This window comes from Ptiloglossa arizonensis, chromosome 4 (genome assembly GCF_051014685.1).
Source record: "Ptiloglossa arizonensis isolate GNS036 chromosome 4, iyPtiAriz1_principal, whole genome shotgun sequence".
In the NCBI taxonomy this organism is placed as follows: Eukaryota; Metazoa; Arthropoda; class Insecta; order Hymenoptera; family Colletidae; genus Ptiloglossa; species Ptiloglossa arizonensis.
Window position 1 is genome coordinate 5,638,386 of NC_135051.1, and position 20,201 is coordinate 5,658,586.

Genomic DNA, 20,201 nt, shown 5'->3' on the forward strand with positions numbered 1-20,201 from the left:
ATAGGTCCTAGGATCGATTCCTTCGACCTCAGAAGCAACGTAATATCAAAGATTACGTACTTCATCGATAATAAAAATCTTTGTTATCGCGGTGGCGATCGACGCTACGAAGTATACGTTCGGAAACGATCCTTGTCGATATTAGTGGGCTCTCGACGACAACCTTGAACTTCTAAACCAATTCCCCTGTTTACGTTCGATTAACACGAGGAACAAGGAAACACGTCGGTATGGTACACTCAAACCAACAAGGACCTTCGGGAACTATTAATGAATTTCGTAGAAGAGTTTTCAAAGCTTCGTACAATATCGATCCTAAGGACCACCACTCCTGAAAGTTTCGAGGACTCGTGCTACGCTCGACGACAATTTCTACCGTTAGACGTTAACAGGAAACAAATACCTCGACCGAAATAAAACACCTTTATTAATAACGCGAGTCAACGTTAAGGAGAGCAATTATCGATGTACTCGTCTAATAATAACCCGTCCAGTGTCGAAGCTAGAAAAAGGCACGAGTTTCACCGCGATGACGACAGCAGTTACTGTAATAACCGGCACCCAGCCACGCAAACCACCGTACGTACTCACGTGGGAGTAACTAGCCAGAATCAAAGCGTGCATTATCATCGCGGGAGCTGAACGAGATTATTGCTCGAAGCTCTTATGGTGCGCGGTGCAAGAGCCCGAGATGGAATTATGCAGCGATGCGCGTGGACGCGCGAATTGGAGCGAGGGCGAGCGACTTGGACGCAGAAATCAGGCCCCGAAGGGACATTAGTCAAATTTACGATACACGAGCCCTTGAAGCTGATCTAGCTGATCTTTTACCATTGAATCACGTAGCCGTCTTGGCTGGAATTTCCTACGATTGCGAGGTGGATCGTGAAACGATGATCCGGTTCGAAAAAGAATGGAAAACTTTGTCGATTTAATCGATATTCAATGTAGAAACGTATATTTGCCAAAGTAGACACATCCATGAAGTTACAATACCGAGACAACAGTCCCACTTTAGTCAGGTTTTCATACCAGTGTGGAGCAGGTAGGAAAGTGATGGCCCACTTTTTTAAACTATTCAGTGTATCGTAAATTGAATCGATATCTAAATATATATTTGCAAAAGTAGACACCTGTGAAATTATAACACGAAGATAACTACCCCTTTGGCCAAGACGCTCGTGTGGGTTAGGTCGGGAAGCGATGACCCACTTTAAGAAAAAAAAAAGAAAAAGAATACTTCGGTACATCGTTCATTTGATCGATATTCAACGTAGAAAACCAGCTTCGCGCAGGTAGACCATCGTGATTACCATACTCGAAGTAGGCTCGTGTTCGGGCACGTTTTCGTCATTGAGAGCCCGAAAATGTGGTAGTGAAAAAATATAAAAATTGTCAGAGGGTGGCTCAATGCCTTGAACTCCGTAAGAAACGTCCACCTTGAAACCGAGGATCGCTCTACCAAGCTTACCGAATTAGAATCGTGTCTACGAGTCACCTCGTTCAGAAGTTTCGTTTAATAAACGAAGGAACAAACGAAGCAAAAAAAAACCATTTTGTGCTCGATGGACACGCACACCTAGCTCGTGGCGCGAGAGTTTCGATACGAGCTAAATTTATGCACGATAAACGGTCTTTTCGTTTGGAAACCGGAATCACAACTCGACGTCGTAACAGCCGAGAGCAGAGGTTGTGACACCGGGGCCACACTCGGCCGGCTTCGAAACCGTTGCCGATTGCCAAAGATAGTCTAATTAGTATCGCGAGTGTGTAAGAAAAGGCTCGTTACGGCGTCTTTATTTTTCTCTCGTTCCACTTATCCGCGGCCCACGGTTTTCCTCGGGTTCGTTTCACGGTTTTTCATTGTGCCGGGAGAAGAGAGACCACCACCTACTGTCGCAACCAACCGCGCGTAATCTCGTTAACCCTAACAACGCATACGCGCGCGAATTGCAAGCTTCCACAGGGGGGAGTATTTCGAATACTCGATTACGTTCCACGCCTTCCTTTTCTTTTCTTTTTTCTTTCCTGGGTGTTGCACGTCCACGGAAAAAGAAAACAAAAATGCAAAACCCTTTGTTCTTATTGTTCACAGACAACTGATGGAGAAGGGGTCGTCGATGCCGTGGCAGCAGACTCTCAACGAAGCCATTGGCGAGGACAGATTGGACGCGTCCGCGTTGAGGGAATACTTCAGGCCCCTCGAAGATTGGCTGAGAACCGAGAACCTCAGAACTGGCGACGTGGTCGGCTGGTCTTACGGTGAGAATGTCGTTTTTCTTTATTGTTAACACCCCAGAACACCGATAGTAATTTTCGCCCTGCTGGTGCAACGGTGTCGGACTATATACAAATCGAAACTACTGGAAACGGTGTAAAACGAAGCTTGGAGGCACAATCAATGTGTGGCACATTCCTAACATCCATTGTCTTCTACTGAAATCAATCCAAAAACATTTCACGAGTGAGATCTATGGCCTTTCAGACAATGCACGAAAGGTGTTCTTACTCGATAAGAGCAACTTCAATGTGTGGTCCTTTTTGGAAAAAATAGCAGAATATTGACCATGAACTTCTGATTCCTTTAAACATCGATGTTCCTAACATCCATTGTCTTCTACTGAAATCGATCCAAAAACATTTCACGAGTGAGATCTATGGCCTTCCAGACAATGCACGAAAGGTGTTCTTATTCGATAAGAGTAACTTGCACGTTCCTTTTCGAGAGAACAACACTTCGTTGCACTGTCTGTTACCGAAATCGCTCAGTCCAGAAGCATTTCACGAACGAGACCTTCCAGTGTACAAGAGATGACCTTCTTCGATAAGAGCAACCTCCATGAGAGTTCCTCTTTCAGAGAAGTAGCAATGTCGATGAACTTACAATTACTTAAAATATTAACGTTACTGACATCCTGGTTCGCGTAACCGTCCTCCACCGAAATCGGTCGATCCAGAAACGTTCAACTATCGCAACCTATGACCCTTCAGGACCTTTCGGGCACCAAAGGTATAAAATCTCAACGATCCTGGCACGGAGAGCTGGAAGCAGCCCGTGATATCTTACTTTCGTTTCTTTGTAACGCGAGCGGTTGACTTTCCAATTCCGCGTCCGAGCGCCGTTTCAGGCGTGCGATTCTTATAGACAAGAGATTCTTTTTTCTTTTTTTTTTTCTTTTTTCTTTTTTCTTTTCCTCCTCGGGCAATTAGACGCAAACAAGGAACCGATTCACGCGACACACCGCGCGATCGGTACAAACGCCCGGTGAGCCTTTCATCGTAACTTGTTACAAATTATGCAACTTCCTACCGTAACAGATTGAAGGTTGCAATTCCCACGTGCCAGTTACCGTCGAGCGCTACAAATATTCATTGTGTGACGACATTCGTCTGAATTACGATCCCGTTGTACGAAGAAATTATCGGGATTGCCGCGCTGCGTCTCCCCCCCCCCCCCCCCCCGTGTCTCCGTGTTGTTGCCAAATTCGCGCGGAAAATTCGCAACGAACTCTTACGTAAACGCGCCGCGACACGAATAGAAAGAGATCGCTGGGACATTTACGGGACCGATACTCGTTACAATTGCCACGGAGATTTATCCGACGAACCATTCTCGAGGGATAATCGAAGTCCTATTTTTAACCCTTTGCACTCGAAGCTTTTCTGCTACCAGAAACTAGCACCTCGACGAAATCCTTCGAATCATGTAATTTATTTAAAACGAAACATTTTCGTTTCAACATTTCATATACATATGGTTCATCTTACAAGGAGTAATTGAATTTTAATTTCAATTCCAAACCACGATGATTTTCCAAAACCTTCATTTCATATACATATGTTCAATTTACAAGAAAAGAATAATTGAGTTTTAATTTCAATTCGAAATCACGATGATTTTCCGAATTGGAGAAAGTACACCGAATTAAGCGGAAAGGTTTAAATCTGGGGACATCCTCGTTTAATGCTCGCAGCGTGGAACAATAAACGAAGGTGTCTCGAGATTCAAGAACAGGATAGCAGTACGTGGAGCACGTCTTTCGTAACGTAGAAGCGTCATCTTTGTCCCTGTACGATCAATTTTCACCCTCTCAAGTTGTCAGTCCGTTACCGGGCCCCCAGCAAGTCCCGTAACTTCACTTTCTTTTGTATTTATAATGAAGTCTCTCACATACCGCGATCAATTTTTCCACGTACGCATAATTTGAAAAAAAAATCTTCGAAAAACACATTCAACGAACAAATGTCTAATTCGAGTAAACTTTCCGCAATAATATCATTTTTAAAATATCGGATTGTTCGGAAAGTCATTTCGTTTTTCTTTTGTGAAAAGGAAACACAATTGTTTTGGAGTGTATGAACATTTTATTAAATTACATACTCTCCATTTTGGAAAACGAAACGACTCTCCGAACAAACCGAATAGTTTAACGATCGGTGGGGGGTAAAAGGCACCGAAAACCCTTCGCTGTAAACGCTCGAACGTGGTTACTTCCGCGATAAAACGCAAAGATCGGGACCAGGCCCCGGCTGGCGAAGTTCTGGCCCCGTGGGACCGAGGGGATTACGAAATCGGAGTGGAACGGACGCGAGCACGTAAGAGAGAAGGTGGAACGGAGAGGGAGCATCGACGAGAGCGAGAGGCCCAGAGTCGTGAGACACGTTCGACGATTCGACTCTCGTTTCCACTGCACGTTGCACCTTGAGGCCCGCCGTTCGAATTTCCACGTATGCACTCGCTCGCTCGTGCGCGCATGCGCCCGGCCCGCGTGCGTCCTTTTCCGTGTCCTCTCGTGAGCGAGAATCGTCGCTGGCGACGTTTTACGATCGGCGTCAGACGAAAAGAAAAAGAGAAGAGAAAAAAAAACAGAGGAAGAAATCGGTGCAGGTGACACCGTGACAGGGTGGTGGGAGGCGCCGCTTCTGAGAAGCGATCGCGATGGAAAGCGGAGATGTACGTGACTCGCGCGTAACGTCGTGGAGAAAGAAATTACGAGCGGTTCGGTTGTATAATTTCTCTTTCGATCGCGATACCTGCGTGTTCCTCTTTTTTTTTCTCCTCCCTTTCGGTCGAAAGGCGGCTTCTTCCACGGCCACCACCGACGAGTTTTGCTTTCGATGCCTCGACGATGCCGCCTTGGACATTCCCTAATTCGTGACAACTTCCTGTAATTATTACCCACTTTGTATCAAATACTATTCATTTGTTTCTCTCATTGTTCTTCTTTCTTGGAACTTTTTCAATTGAACTCTAATCTTTTCCTATACCCGTTCTTGAACTGTCACACTTCTGGATCTCCTTTTACGCTACGTAAAACGATCTTTTTCACCCCCTCGAGATATTTATTTATATTCCGCTGTTAACTTTGTCGTTGAATCGAGTAACTTCGGCTACTCGTTAACTGTCGTTAAGATGGCTACTTGCTAACTGTCGTTAAGATGTGTTTAGGACGAGGACGGTGTCAATCGTCGAGAGAAAGAAAAGGGAGCGATTCGAAGACGATACATCGCGGATCGTAGATCAGAGAGGAGAGAAACACGTTGAATGTTACGTTACCATAGATTTCCAGGGACAAACGGTGATTCGAAGCGTCGTTTAATCGAAAGGGAAAACGACCTCTTTCCTTCCGCCACCTCTTTGCGTTCTCCTAGCCCATGGATCGTTGGGTCCACTTTTTTGTTTCTGTCAATCTCGATTACGGGGGATTTCAGAACGGTTCGTTTCCTCTCCATCGCCCTGGAGCGCGAACCCGATCTCTCGATTTCTGCGGCACGTTCTCCTCGCCCCGTTGCAAGCTCGCAATTCAACGATTCGCAGCCAAGCAAATAGGCGAACGATTATCGAAACAAGTTCTGTTTATCGAATCTCCCCTTCTACTCAGGAATGTTTACCCGTGCCTTTCTTACGTTTTTTTTTTTTTTCGCCCACTCTATTCCCTATCCCCATTGTTGTTTCAATTCGACGCGCAAACTTTGCGCTTAGGTATCGACAATTCGTATAAACTTTTGCAGACTCGTGTCGTGTCGTTTCTCTTCGTCCCTTCTTATTTTTCTGAGCATCGTATTGCGATGTCTCTCTCACCCTAACTTCACCTAGTCACTCTCCCCCGTGTTTGTTAACCCGTTCCTACCATTTGTGTCGCTTCGTTTCCTGTAATCTTTTCCACCCACACGACAAACATTATCGCACAGAGATTCAAGTCGTAACAGCAATATCCAAGGCCTTTTTTTTTCAATATAGAGAACTAGGTTTGAAATAGGTTTAAGACCTAGACCTGCTAGTTAATGTAACACCTAGACTTAATCTACACGGTAGTAGAAAACCTAAACCTAACCAACTAGATATAGTAGGACCTACACCTAACTTAGTAAAGGACCTAGTCCCAAACTATTTTATAGTACAGAACATGGACCTAATCTACGTGGTAGTATAGGACCGACATGTAACCCACTTAGTAATATAGATCCTAGACCTGACCTACTCGAACCTAAAGCTAATCTACTCGGTAGAGTAGGACCTAGACATAACCTACTCAATAATATAAGACCCAGACCTAAACTATCCATTAGTGGAGCACCCAGACCTAACCCAGACCTAACCCAGACCTAACATAGGCCATTGTTTATCCCCGAAAAAATGACAATTCGATTCAATTGCAGACGGTGACTACTGCAAGCGCAGCATCGAGACAGCTGGCTTACAAGTTTATGGAAGCGGATTCTACAACGGAGGCGGTTTGACGCGTTCTACGGCGATTCTGAGCGGTGTCGCGTCGATCCTCCTAGCGGTAATTGCGCTTCATTAAGAGAGGCGGAGACGCGAATCGAGCGTTCTAGCCCGGAGCGTTTTATTCGACGCTTTCCCTTCACGCGAGCGTCGCGGGCCGGAAACCGATCGACGTTTCTCGATCCTGCCAAAGCCACGAACCAAATAGATCGATATTTAGGCAATCGCCTAGGACGGCGTTTTGCATGCGAGTTGCGTCCGTTCTCGATGAAGCGGATGCGTGCGACTCGCGCGGCGTCACGTGGCCGACTGAAAGGGCGATCGGCTGATATCTGAGCACTCTTTGGGAATTTTTTTTTCTAAACGCGTGGATACGATTTTGCGAAACGTTTCTCCGGTATATAATATCACATTTAGTGAACTACAAATCTGGGAAATTTTATTCAAAAATCTCTATTCCTTTAAAAGTTACGGCTAATAATATGGAGCTCTACGAAAAGAAATTGTTTATTTCCCGAATTTCTTTCACTCTACAATTTTTTATATTTCTCGCGATCGCAAGACGAAAGTCTTGCAAAGGTTACGATCGAGTTTTTTTTAAATGGAATCATATATTTTTTATTTTTTATTCCGTTCGTATTGTTCTTATTTCGTGTTGATTATCACGGTTGATAATTGGTCTCGTCATTCAGCGTTACCCGATACACACCGTGGATATGTAAATGTGCTCAAAAAAGAGTCGGAAGACTTACTTTCCAGCCCGTCGCCCCAACGTGAGCGCCATTAAACGGCGGCATCGTTGCATGTAAGTATTCGTTATTAATTTAACCGGGACCCATCGAGCAGTGGACGTGGCAATAGCACGGCTATAATTAGGAAGCTCGCGTGCGAATGCGAGCACGTGAATCATTTTAAACGACGAGTTGCTCGCACCTCGTAATTGTTAGCTACACGATTTGGCGAGAAGAACAGATTCATAAATCGTAGAAGACAATATTGGCCGTGCTTCGAACCGACAGAAATATACAGAATGTGATTTTTCGTTGGACAAACAAACATGCGAGTCTTGTCCAAAGTGTCCACAGTGTAAATACAATTATTTATCTATAATATACAGAGGGGAAAGAAAAAAAGATTCACAATTTTTAAGGTAATCAGTACTCGCCATATGAAGCAGAAAAATTCAAATAAATTACATATGCAGATATTTACAAAGTTATGAACAGGTTTTCCTTTCACCCGGTTTCACTTGACATTAACATATTAATTTTCGATGTTATTAACGTTTTTGTAGACGGTATAGCAAAGTACATGTAAAAAGGTCAACCTTCTTTCTTTTAATGGAATTGTGTATTCACGAATAAAAAGATTCTTTGTTTTCTTTAGTTTCTTGGAAATATTCGAGTTAAAATACTTTCTGAAGTAACGATTTTTCAAGCGACGTCCCGGTAACGACAGACTGGCCCAAATTCGAGACTTTGGACCCACGATTTGTAACAAATCGTACTCGCTTCGATCTTCTTGTGAAACTCTGGAACTTATTATTTCCGATTTTCATGGTTCTCAGAGAAGTGCTGGCCCGAAATTGGATCACCCGGTTGCGCAATTAACGAAACTGGGTCGTACCCCAGGGTGTCCCATTTTAATCTATAAATCCAATTATCTGAAGAAAAAGAACTGCTTGCGGAACAAATTCTTTAAACAGAACCAAAACAAAAAAAGTAAGTGGAGAAGTGGAGAAGGTTTCCTGAGAGCAAAGAATTATGATTACCTTTCAATTTCCAAGTATCTAGGTATCGAAACACGACATCGATTAACTACAATTAACAATCCTGTAGGATCGTTACGATCGAGTACCACCTGGAGATACCCCCTTAGTCTCCTAAATCAAAGATCATTAAGTCTAAATGATCTAGCCTGAATCTTACGATTTTTCTAAACCGATCTTCTTCGCGCGAGCTTGCGAAATTGAACGATGACGATGCATACCAAGTATCTTTCGTGTATTAGCGATACGTAGGACGAGAGCTTTCAAGGGACGTTATTGTTCCTACGGGACAGTTGCTCGGGGCTATAATTACGAAAAGGTGGTCCGTCCAGAAAACTGGTTCACCCACTTGCGTAACGCGAAGATGCGGAAACCGAGTACGAAATGACCGGTGAACAGTTGCATCACTGAACGTGCCGCGATGCTCTTATTGGAACCGTCTTCAAACGTGTCCGATCTTATCGTTTTCCCCTTTCGATGCGGCACGAATATTATGATTGACCCCGGAGGCATTTTTAATACAAAATACCCGGTCGAGAGAACAGGTTTAAAAGCTAAACGAGCTCTAGATGCTCCGTACCTAAATCAGGTTTAGTTCCTGACTAATACGGATCAAGTTATAGTTCAAACGCAGACCTACCCTAGCACGACTCGGTTAGGTGTAACTTTTACACGACCTCCATGGAGATTGTGCGTTCAGATTCGAAACCCAATCTAGCTCCGACCCGATGCATCAACGAGTCATTTACAACTCGGGATAGATTGATCCAGTCGCTGACATTTAATGGATTTTTCCCTATTGCGCGATCTAGGAACTGCTCGTGACTTGAAACTTTCCCGAAATTTATTAGCTAATAAAGTTTATCGTCCTATTGGGAAACAGATCGGGGAAAGCGGGTAATTCCAACTACCTACACGAGGAGTATACGATTTTTACAAGTCACGCGCATTTGTTAAATTTTTCGTGTTAAGTAATATCTTAAAGCGTTCAAGTGGTTACGGTATGACGGAGAAAACGTAAATTTGGATAGGGAGGAAGTTGAACCCTTGGAATCCTACTAATGATTTTTCTCTATTAGAAAAAAGGTAAGAAAGTTCTAAACTAATTCAAAATTGTATAATTCTTCGTCTTAACACGAGGCACAGATATAATCCTCAGGAGTACTCCATGATAATTAACATTTACTCCAAAAGGACACAAAAAGTCAAACGCCACTTTGAACGAAAAAAAAATCAAGTCGACCCAGCATCTTTCCTCGTTATAAATCAACTAATATTGCCTTTCACGTGGAAAGCCTTGTTAGGTCGGCGCCATTACCCTATCAAAAAATTTGTATGCTCCCCCCACGCGGAACTCGACGAGAAACACGGGTTAACATCGATCACATTCGATGTGTCCCCTTATGTAATCGTAAACGAACTTCCCAATTAACTCGTACAAATTTACGATAAAGTAGAAACCGAATTTTTACAGCGTGCCGTTTCGTCAACATCGTTGGCTACGTGTTAATTGGTGTCAATTACTCGCCGTAGACAAATTCAGTGTACAAAAAGGGGGCCCCCTACGAATAAGGTACAGAAACAGAGAGAACAGAAGAGTAAATAAAGGTACAGAAGAGAAAAAAAAAGCACAGAAGAGAGAAGAAAAGGTTACAGAAGAGAGAAAGAAAAAAAGGGGTACGAAGCGAGTCGCGTCTCGATGGTCGTTTTCGATTCACAGACTCGAGTATTTTTTGAGCCCCGGAGGTTACGTCGAAGGGTTGAGGGGTCATTTTTTTTCCTCTCGAGGAGCGAGAGTGTGCCCTCGTCTCGGAACGCAACCTCGATCGCGTGGCCCCTTTCGCTTTCGATTTCGCGGCGGGTCCTCGAGCGTCTACCGGGCCCCCGAAAAACTGGTTCGTCCGGGTTGCGTAATCGGAAGACAAGGAAGTCCTGCTCTTTCCGCGAAACGTCTGCACAATGACTCGACGAACGTCCACTTTCACCGTGGCCACTTATACGCGTCGCCTCGTGTCCACGTGTCGACAGGATCGCTGAAATTCGAGCGAGAAAACGCCCGATGAAAATTCCATGACCTCCATCGAGAACGTCGAAGAGAAATGGCGAACAACTTTCTTGTTTCATGAAATGAATTATTGTAAGGAGTGAGCAACCTCGATGTTAATTTTCTTATTTGGGATAAATCCGGGAGAAATTTACGTGTTTGTCAACTCGAAATCGAATATTTTAAAAATATTCACCGAGGATCTGTCCCCCCATCGACTTCAACGCGATTTTGCAGAGCGATAGGGCGTTGTGTGTCCACTGTGGATTCTGTGGGCTATTAGATGTAGATATTCGATCATTTTGGAGACACGAGTAACGAAAATTGCAAGAAAGAGATACTTACTTCTCGTGGCTGCATAAGAAACTTAATCATCGTAAATTTTTATCAAACTTTTACAGAAGTACTGTATCGAATTCATAGACACGCTCGATTACGTTTCTACGCCTACTACGAATGGTTACTGCATCTAATCGATATTATAACGATTTCAAGATCACCTTAGGCTCTCGTTGAACGAAAGTTACGCGCGTGTGTCACCATTGGAAGAACTCAACGACCCCACGTGACCTTCTAAGAACCTTGACCATCGATAACACGCTCGAGCCCATTCCACAGCATCCTGAACGACGACAATACCAACAAAGAGTTATATACAAAGTCCATTCAACGAGTCGAATCATCAGATATAAACAGAACACATATATACATACAGTCATTTGTTAACTCACCGGTGGCTTTGTATCGTTTCGTGAAACACGTCGAGCCATTGAAGTTTCTCTTTGTTTCTTCACTTTTGTATCTTTTTCATCGATATTCGTACTCGCAACGAACGAATCCACATCGTAAATCCAATACACGTGAAAAATTTGTAAAGGGTCGGTGAAATCTTCCGCCGAAAAATGTAACAATATTCGAGGAACAGATTCATTCTGAACAGAGTCACGTGCATTTGTTTAATCTTACGACTATAGACCCCGAGCACCGTTCTCCGTTATCAATTTCCGTAATTATAAAACGCACGCAGCGAACGTGCTCGAACCGACGTACGAACGTCTCGGTAATCGATAGATTCAGCCCCGAAAGATTTACGTCATAGGAAGAAAATTTTACGGAACTGCAGTGTTTTATTACCCGTTCAGAGTACATTCGCGGTTTGCGACGAAACGAAGCGTTTTCCGTTCTCTCGACTTCGTTCGTCGAAGATGATAAAAATTTCGTACGGTCAGCGTCGACGAGGATCGAGTGAAAGCAAAAAAAAAAGAAAAAAAAAAGAAAGAAAGAAACGGAAGCGACCGAGCGAACGAGATCGAGCGACGAGGAAACGAGTGACGTAACAACTCGATCGTAATCGAGCTAGATGCGATCCAGGAATTCCCGTAGGCTGCTCGTTTGTGTAATAACGCAACAATGAATTTACGGTGTAGCGAATCGTGGAGGAGGCGAGTCCGTTTGAACGATTATTCGTTGTTTATTTGAGCGAACGAGCGCGGCGATTTCACCCGGTAACGAACAGCTGACGGATACATTTTGGTTATTGGGACGACCGAGAGGAGAGAGAAGGTTTGTCTTCGTCGAAAGCTTGTGTCTCGAGGATTACGAAGGTGGTGGTACGAAGCGTTGTGAACTCGTGGTTTTCGAGATATTTACGAAAATTTTATCAGAGATACTTCGTCCGATCTGAACGTACCTAAAGAATATATAGTATTATTTAGTACTTCGTCTAATCTGAACGTACGTAAATAATATACATATAGTATTGTTTAGTACCTCATCTAAATTGAACGTACATAAAAAATATAAACATAGTATTATTTAGTACTTCATAATATAATATATAGCATTATTTATATGTGAATAATAAGTTACATATTAAATATAATTTATGTGTTAATAAAAGAAGATATTATTTTGAATGGAAATCTGATCCAGAGATCGAGAAGGAAAACGCAAGCGTAAAAAAATCGACGAGCAGCGAGCTAAGCGACTGCAGTCGTGTATGCATGTACTGTTCGAGGATGAGAAGTTGGCAGATCGTCTAGACATTATAGAGCAGAGGAAACGAAGGAATAATTAATTCGCTCTATCCTCCCTTTGGCTCGATACATTTCATTTGAGTGTTTCGTCACGCGATAAGTTTGCAGATTACATCTGCATAATAAATAAAGATGCCAATAATAACGATACGCTGTCTTCTCATCGTTGAACAATAGATAGAAGATTTTACGATTCCGAGAAACGATACGCGAATAAGAAATTCTTTTAGCGTCCCTTCAGACACGGTGAAACGGTTTTCCAGGTTACGCGTCGGCTGTCGCCGGAGATCACGAAGAACCGTGTCGCATAAAACGAAACGAGGGGTCAACGATACTCAAGAATAATATCTGGCTCGGCCGTAATGACGGTAATTAGGATTAGCTCGGAACAATGGCTTTCTTGCGTAACAGAGAGGGTAAAACCGGCATCCAATGTCACTGTCTTGTGAAATTGCCCAAGCCTGTGCAATCTGTTGCCTCTTAATTGGTAAACTTTATCCTGACAAAGCGATTTTTTTATCATAATCGTGTACTCGTGATTTATTCTACAGGTTGTCCCAAAAGTTAATTCCACGTTTCTTATTTTTAAATAATTTCTAAAAGAGAAAAAAGTTATCGTCAATTTCTGTACAGACGTGTATTCCTTATCGAAACTTAGCAATCGGTGAAAGTATGATACCGATTCTCAAAATACCTTGTATCGTCACCTTTAGCATTGTAAACGAAACGAAAAATACACGGTTCAATCTACAAAGCCCTACTACCGTAAAAGAAGAAGTACACGTTTGACAAGTTTACCACTAATTGAGAAAGAAAATTGCAAATTGAATGCAAAAAGGAAATATCGTTCCCAGTTCTTTTTTTTTTTTTCTTTCTCACTGGATCGTAAGTCAACTGGAACGAAACACTCTAACGTTAAGGCCGCAAGAAACACTATATGCATCTTATGAATGAGAACGCCTATAAACTTATGTAACAAAGTGGGTTACGGAGCGTTTTTCTACAAATAAAGAAAGGGGAAAGGTAAGGAAAGAATATTGCACAACGTAGCGTAATAATATACAACTTTCGATGTGGACATTTAAGGACACGCTCGTACGATAATCGAACGAACAAAGGATACGGTGATTCGATGATGATGATCGACCGCGAAGGTCGATTCGCCCCGAGGTCCTCTGCCAAACGATTCGTCACGATTTTGGTTAAACGAAACGACGAAGCAACGAAACGACCGAGGAAAGTCGAATTACGTACTCAGGGAACGTATACGGATTTATGAACCGGAAGTGGAGGATTCGCGCGGCGCTTTCGAAACGGAAACCACCGGAAGGAAATGAACGAAGATCACGCTTTCGCGACCAGAAGAATTCGAGTATGGAACTTAGGGGGGCAGTCTGGTAGATTCGTCATTGATATAGAAGATGGACCACCTGATTCGACCTAGTTAACATTTTTTCAGTGAATAATCAAAACTTGTTCAACGTAAACGACACGACGTTCAAGGTGAAGACTATCAATTTTTTTCTACTATCTGTATTTTTCTTTTCTGTAAATTCTCAAGGTCACCTTCAACCCTTTGCACTCGAAAAGTTCGACCGATGCACTGAGATTTTATCTAATTTTTCGAAGTGTTAATTTTTCAAGAAGAAAACTTCCCTCGTGGCTCGAGATAAATAAAGTATCTTGTATACGAAACATCCAAGTTTATTCTACCATTTATTCTGACATCCGATGTAGAAGATTCCTTTGAGGTTTCTCGCGTTGAAGAATGCTTCGAGCGCAAACGGTTAACTTCTTCGTCCACAACTCTATAATTTTATTTGCTCGATACTTGTTAACTGATGGACACAATATAGAATTATGTATTTAAAAAAGAATGTTAAAGGTGACCTTGAAAATACGTATTCGTACTTATTTCGATCGGGAGAATCTCACCGATCCATCCATTTCGTTACTATAAAGACAAAATGAGAAAATAGAGAGTATTAATTTTTGTAATTGGATGATTCATCGTAGTGCGTGCTGAGTTCCTTCGAAATGGTCAATCGTCCCTATTCGTCACGCTATTTTTTCTCGTTTACTTTCACTACGTTTATCCCTATTCCTTGTCAAAGATTTCGTGACTCGAACTCGAGACAATTCCTGGAACGAAACATCGATCTTCAATTCGCTCGAATTTAAGAGAGCAATAATCAAGATTAGAGGCGGCCTACGTGAAAAAGGTGTCGAATTTCTGCAATCCATTCGCTTTCTATTCTCTATGTCCAAATCGTACGTCCCGTGACGCACGGGGGACATTAATTGAACGTTCCCCGATGTTCATGCGGACGGTAAACAACGCGACGTACGTTAGCGCAATCGTTATGCAACGTTCCCGTGTACTTCCACGTTCCGTTGATTCGTGGCCTCGTAATCTCATGATCCGGCCGGATTACAAAGGCTTGCGTCATTTTTGGAAAAAGAAAAAAGAAAAAAAAACGAGAACCCTACTTGGACGACACCAACTCTCTGTCGCAATTACGAATTTCCCTGGTGCAACCAGGTAAAATAATTTTTCTCGTTACCAGAATATGTCGAACATTTGCACAACGTTCACTCGCTGTATAATTTCGAGAAAATGGACCGATCGAACGTGAACGATATTCGTACGAAGAGTATCGTTTATCTTAAAATGGAATTCGCCAACTTTCCTTTTAATTCCCTCGTTGCGATCTTAAACTACCTGTCGACCTTCGGCGGCAATATTTTCCTCCTTCCGGGTTATAAATTATTTTCGTTATCGTTATTATTAAACGGGAGAACCCTTTGGTGCACGAGACAAGGTGGATATTTAGGGAGACTCGTACACCTGGTGTCTATGTTGCAATGGTGCCCTTAAAATTGTAAACGAATTCGATTATTCTAACATCGTTTCACGATGAGAACTTGCCGACTAATTTTTTATACGACACTTTCGACATTCTCGTCGAGAACGAGTTTTAAAAATTGAGTTCACGGTACGAGGGTACGTCGATCATTTTGGCGGGACTTTCCTTTTAATTCCACGATCGGCATCGTAAATTACCTGTCCACGTTCAACGAAAACGTTTTCCTCCTTCCCGGCCATAAATTATTATTTATCGTTATTATTATTATTATTATTAAGCGGGAGAATCCTTTTGTGCGAGATGTTGTACACAAAGCCATGACGAGGCAGATGTATACGAGAGACAGTGCACCTGGAGCCCATGTTACGAGGTACCCTTTAAATTGAAAAACAAAATTGTTACATTCGTTTCTTTTTTATCAAAAAATCCCAATAACGAAATACTCGTATATAGCTGAAAAAGAGAACTTCCAGATCAATGTACTGTCCGTACGCGAGAAGAAAGCACGCAATATTTGCATTCTCGCTCTACAATCTCCCCCGCCATCTTTATCACCATTCTACTGGTAGAAAGGACTACTAAATCCTATAACGAGGATGTGAACACTCGTTAGAGTTCTTCTCGTGGATCCTGATCCATTCCAACCATTCAAACTATTACAATAAAAGTTACCCTATTTCCTCTACTCGTTCTGCTCTAAGCTTTGAAGTTTACTTTGAAGAAACTACACGTTTGAATCACATTTTCTTCAAAGAGAAAATTAACGCCCTAAGGTTAACACAATTAACCTTACAACGATACTGTTTCGGTTGAACAAAGGACACCTACCTCTGCCAACGAGAAGATATCGTTTAACCCTTTGGACTCGAGAGGAGATCCTCGATCGTCACCTAATTCAGTGTACTTTATTTTCGATCCGGAAAAACTTGGCGATTTGGAATTTAAATTAGAATTTAAATATTACGTTCTTCTGGAGTGTAAACGCATGTACACAATGTACATAAAAATGTTCCATTCCAGATTAATTTTACGACTTAGAAAATTTTCTCGAGACATTCTGGTAGCAAAGAAGCCTCGAGTGCAAAGGGTTAAACATCGCGAAACGCTTTCGGAGGCGGAACAGAGAATTTTTTTTTTCCACGTCTCACGGAGCAGGAAGGCCGGAACTTTCACGCGGGCGCAGTCTTACGTCGCTGGAGAATTTATGGAAGAACGTAACACACGGCTCGATCGGAACGTGTCGAGCCGGTTTCAACGATGCAGCTCGGTCGGCTCGTAGCTATTCAGGGCAACCTTGCTGTCGCCGTAAAATTACAGACGTCGTTCGTGAGCATACTAATTGGACTAATCGCGCGTATCCGTGATCCCGATCATTTTTGCACGCGGTCCCGAGCGGGACAAGGCGCGCGCGACCCGTGGAAACGATATTTTCAACCGAGTCACCCTACACACGGAACCAAAACGTGTACGACCGTCGGGGCTCCCGTATCGATTAACGCTTAGGCCGGCGTAACCAACCTCTCTGCCGTCGAGAACAATAGACCGTGAATAAGTGGCCGTTGCTTGCAGAAGCTAATAACGCCGGGGCAACATTAGCGCGAATTTCCCTATTCCGTTCTGTCCCTCCACCTACCGGTGGGAAAATTATTTTTCGCACCCAATTGGGCAAAGATTGCACTTCATCGATGATGGAAAAAATATGAAAGTGGAAATTATTATTTACGACGAGTCAAGGATCGCGATTCGTTGAGAATGGGAAAAATTGTAGAAGATTGGATTGTAAAAGGTTTCTCGTAAAATTCGGGAAAATTACTGTGTAAAAATTAAATTTCCTCCGAAATACAAAGAATCACAAACGACTGGAATAAAGAGTTTCAGATCTCTTTGGAACAAAGAGAAAGTTCAAAGTATTGTGTTGTTCATAAAGTCATATCGTTTTCCAAAATGGAGAATATATAATTTAAAATAAAATGTTTATACACTCTAAAAGAATCGTGTTTCATTTTCATCAAAAAAAAAAAAAAAAAAAAAATGAAATGACTTTCCTAACCCAATAGATCGAGTTGGAATATTCCAACGAATAGCGTCGCACGCGACAGAACTCCGCCCAGCCAGTGCAATCTTTCCATCTCCGACCTATAGAATTCTCCGTGATCGAAGATCGTTGTCCGTTTGTGGTCGACGTTGTTCGTCCACCGAGCATCAATTTGCGACCCATCGACGGAACGCTTCAATGCTCAATGACAAGTATCGTTCGAACTTTTCCGAGACAACGAGGACCTACCCTATCAAGCTCCGTTTCAGAGTTGTTATCTCGACAGTTCATTGAAATTTACTAGCGGCAGAGTCTGCTTCGTGGAATCAGAGCCGAGACATCTAAAAGAAAGATGGTATCTGAAAGCGAGACGGTATCTGTTGGAAAGACACAAGAGAGTACTGCCGAGAGAAGGTTGTTTATCAGCATTGAATCTTGCAGGGGACAGCTAAATCACAGTTTGCCTCTTGCCCTAGTTTCTCGTCTCGGTTCTCCGATACTGACAAATCGTGGTAATTAGAAGACTTCCAGGAAGTGAGTTTCTATTAATCGACGAGACCGATAACCGACCGACAAAACCTTTATCGAGGTGCGTATCTAATTCGCTTGAATCGTCACCGTTCCGTGAACTCACCGGTCAGAATGCTACAAGTTTTCTCCATTTCGCTCCAGAACCTCCTGAATATGTTAATTCCCAAGTTATCGCGCGAACGCGAGAATTCTTTCCGTTCTGAAACGAACGTCGTTCTTGTTAAAATAGACACGGTCGCTATAAATCAGGCGAACAGTACGCCGTTGCATGAATATTTCTCGCGGTAAATACGAAACCGAGCACGAGGAATCGCGTACGATGACGATGGTGTTCTGTTGAAATTGTAACACCCGTGCGAACCGGTGCAATTATTCGCGATATCATTAAAGCGCCGAGTTAGGTCAATCCAGACTGGAAATACCTGAACGTGGACCCGCCTAAAGTTCTACACTTCCTCCGTCACACTCTTCCATGATTTCACGTGGTACTATGAACCGGGATTAATTGACATACCGGCAGGGAGTCGGTGGCTTCCGTACGGTCGTTAAAAGCGTTTGTATTAATTAACTTGCACGTTGCTCCTGGACGAGCCGGAAATTCGTAATATTCTTTATTTTTAGAAACGGTTGTTCACAGCTCGATCGAACACCAGCGATTATTAACCAACGCTTCGCATCATTTCTTTGACCCTTTGTTTTTCTACGTTACACCTGAGAATAACATTGCTATTCACCCTTGGATGTTCGAGTATCGATCCATCACGGGGAAGATAGGATAAAAATAAATGTTATTCGATGGTTTGTCGACACCGTGGGAAAGGAACACGGTTGTTTCGCGTTGACGATTTTTGTGAAAAAAATTGTCGCGTTACCTATCCTGTGACGACGATTTTAATTTTTATTTCGTTAGAGTTATCCATTCTAATGTCAATTATCATTTTTTTTTTTTTATTACCCCTTCTAGATGATTATAATTCTTTTGTATTACAATTACACGTTCTAAGAGAGGATTACGATTTCTTGGTATTTTTCAGACTGCAATTTTAGAGCATCGTGTTTCGATAGATCGATATATCGATAACACGAAATGTAATATATTTTTTCTTCATATTTTTATTCGCAGTACGTAGAATACCGATCTTTTTTTTCTAAAAAATGTTTCTTCACATTTTTTCTTGGTGAGAAGGTGAGAAAAGAAAATTTCGAATCAGAAATTACATCACCGAACGTCGTAAGCGCTCACAAGGGCGGTCCCATTTTCCCTTTCGCAGTAATTGTTAATTACTCGATTTCATCGGATGTTGTTCGTCACGAGATTAAACGATGCTCTGTCCAACGAGTCCGGCTCTATTGCGTGCTGGGTGAACAAGAGGAAACGCGGTGAATTGCCCTTCCAATCATCCCATTATGCGAGCCTGCTTAGCTCTGGTCGTACCGCCGACTGCCCACGGAATACTGTCTTTCGTTTACACCAATTTCATCGAGAAGATGTTATCGCCACGATGCGCTCGACCAATCGCGCGCGCGAATATTCGCGAATTCGTAGAACGTTACTCGTGTAAACGGTTCCGTATAATCGCAACGTGCGAATAATTGAAGTCAATAGAGCCGGGATCGTGTTCGAATATACAGAGTGTTCAATAACCAAACAGCAACGCGATCTAACGATTGAAAAATATGGAAGAAAATTTTTTCCCAGGGAACTCAATTTTTGAGAAAAAATGATTCTGAATAGTTGGACACTTTCGGCAATTTTCATGACGATAATAATATCGAAAGGAAATGTCGTGTACTCTAGAAAGAAAGGAAGATTTATTTTTATTCAGAGTACGTAGAATACCGATCTTTTTTTCTCTAATAAATTTTTCTTCCTATTTTTTCTTAAAATTTTTTCTTCATATTTTTATTCGGAGTAGGTAGAATACCGATCTTTCTTCTCTAAAAAATGTTTCTTCATATTTTTTCTTCATATTTTTATTCCTAGTATGTAGAAATTTTTTCTTAATTTTCTTCGCTCAAAATAACCGTACAGGGGCTCGTGGCGCCAGTTACCGGACACCCTGTGCACAGCACGATGTGTACACTGGAGCGAATAGCTGCCCTTAATTCCAGATTCCTCGATCGTGACCAACGATCCGCCGAGCAAACAAAATAACAAATACACGGCGATAACAAACAAATTCCGCGCCAGGA

The 20,201-nt window shown here is 42.5% G+C and overlaps 1 protein-coding gene across 2 annotated transcripts in view; it reads left to right on the forward strand.

Moving 5' to 3' along the window:
• Ance-3 (angiotensin-converting enzyme Ance-3) overlaps window positions 1–8,112 on the forward strand; it is a 67,141-nt gene extending 59,029 nt beyond the window's left edge. For both annotated transcript variants that reach the window (XM_076308475.1, XM_076308476.1), the window contains exons 12-13: window positions 2,096–2,262; window positions 6,661–8,112. In XM_076308475.1, the coding sequence (XP_076164590.1) occupies window positions 2,096–2,262; window positions 6,661–6,806 (313 nt within the window). In that variant the 3' untranslated portion in view covers window positions 6,807–8,112. The remainder of the gene's footprint in view (window positions 1–2,095; window positions 2,263–6,660) is intronic.
• Window positions 8,113–20,201: the final 12,089 nt, after the last annotated feature.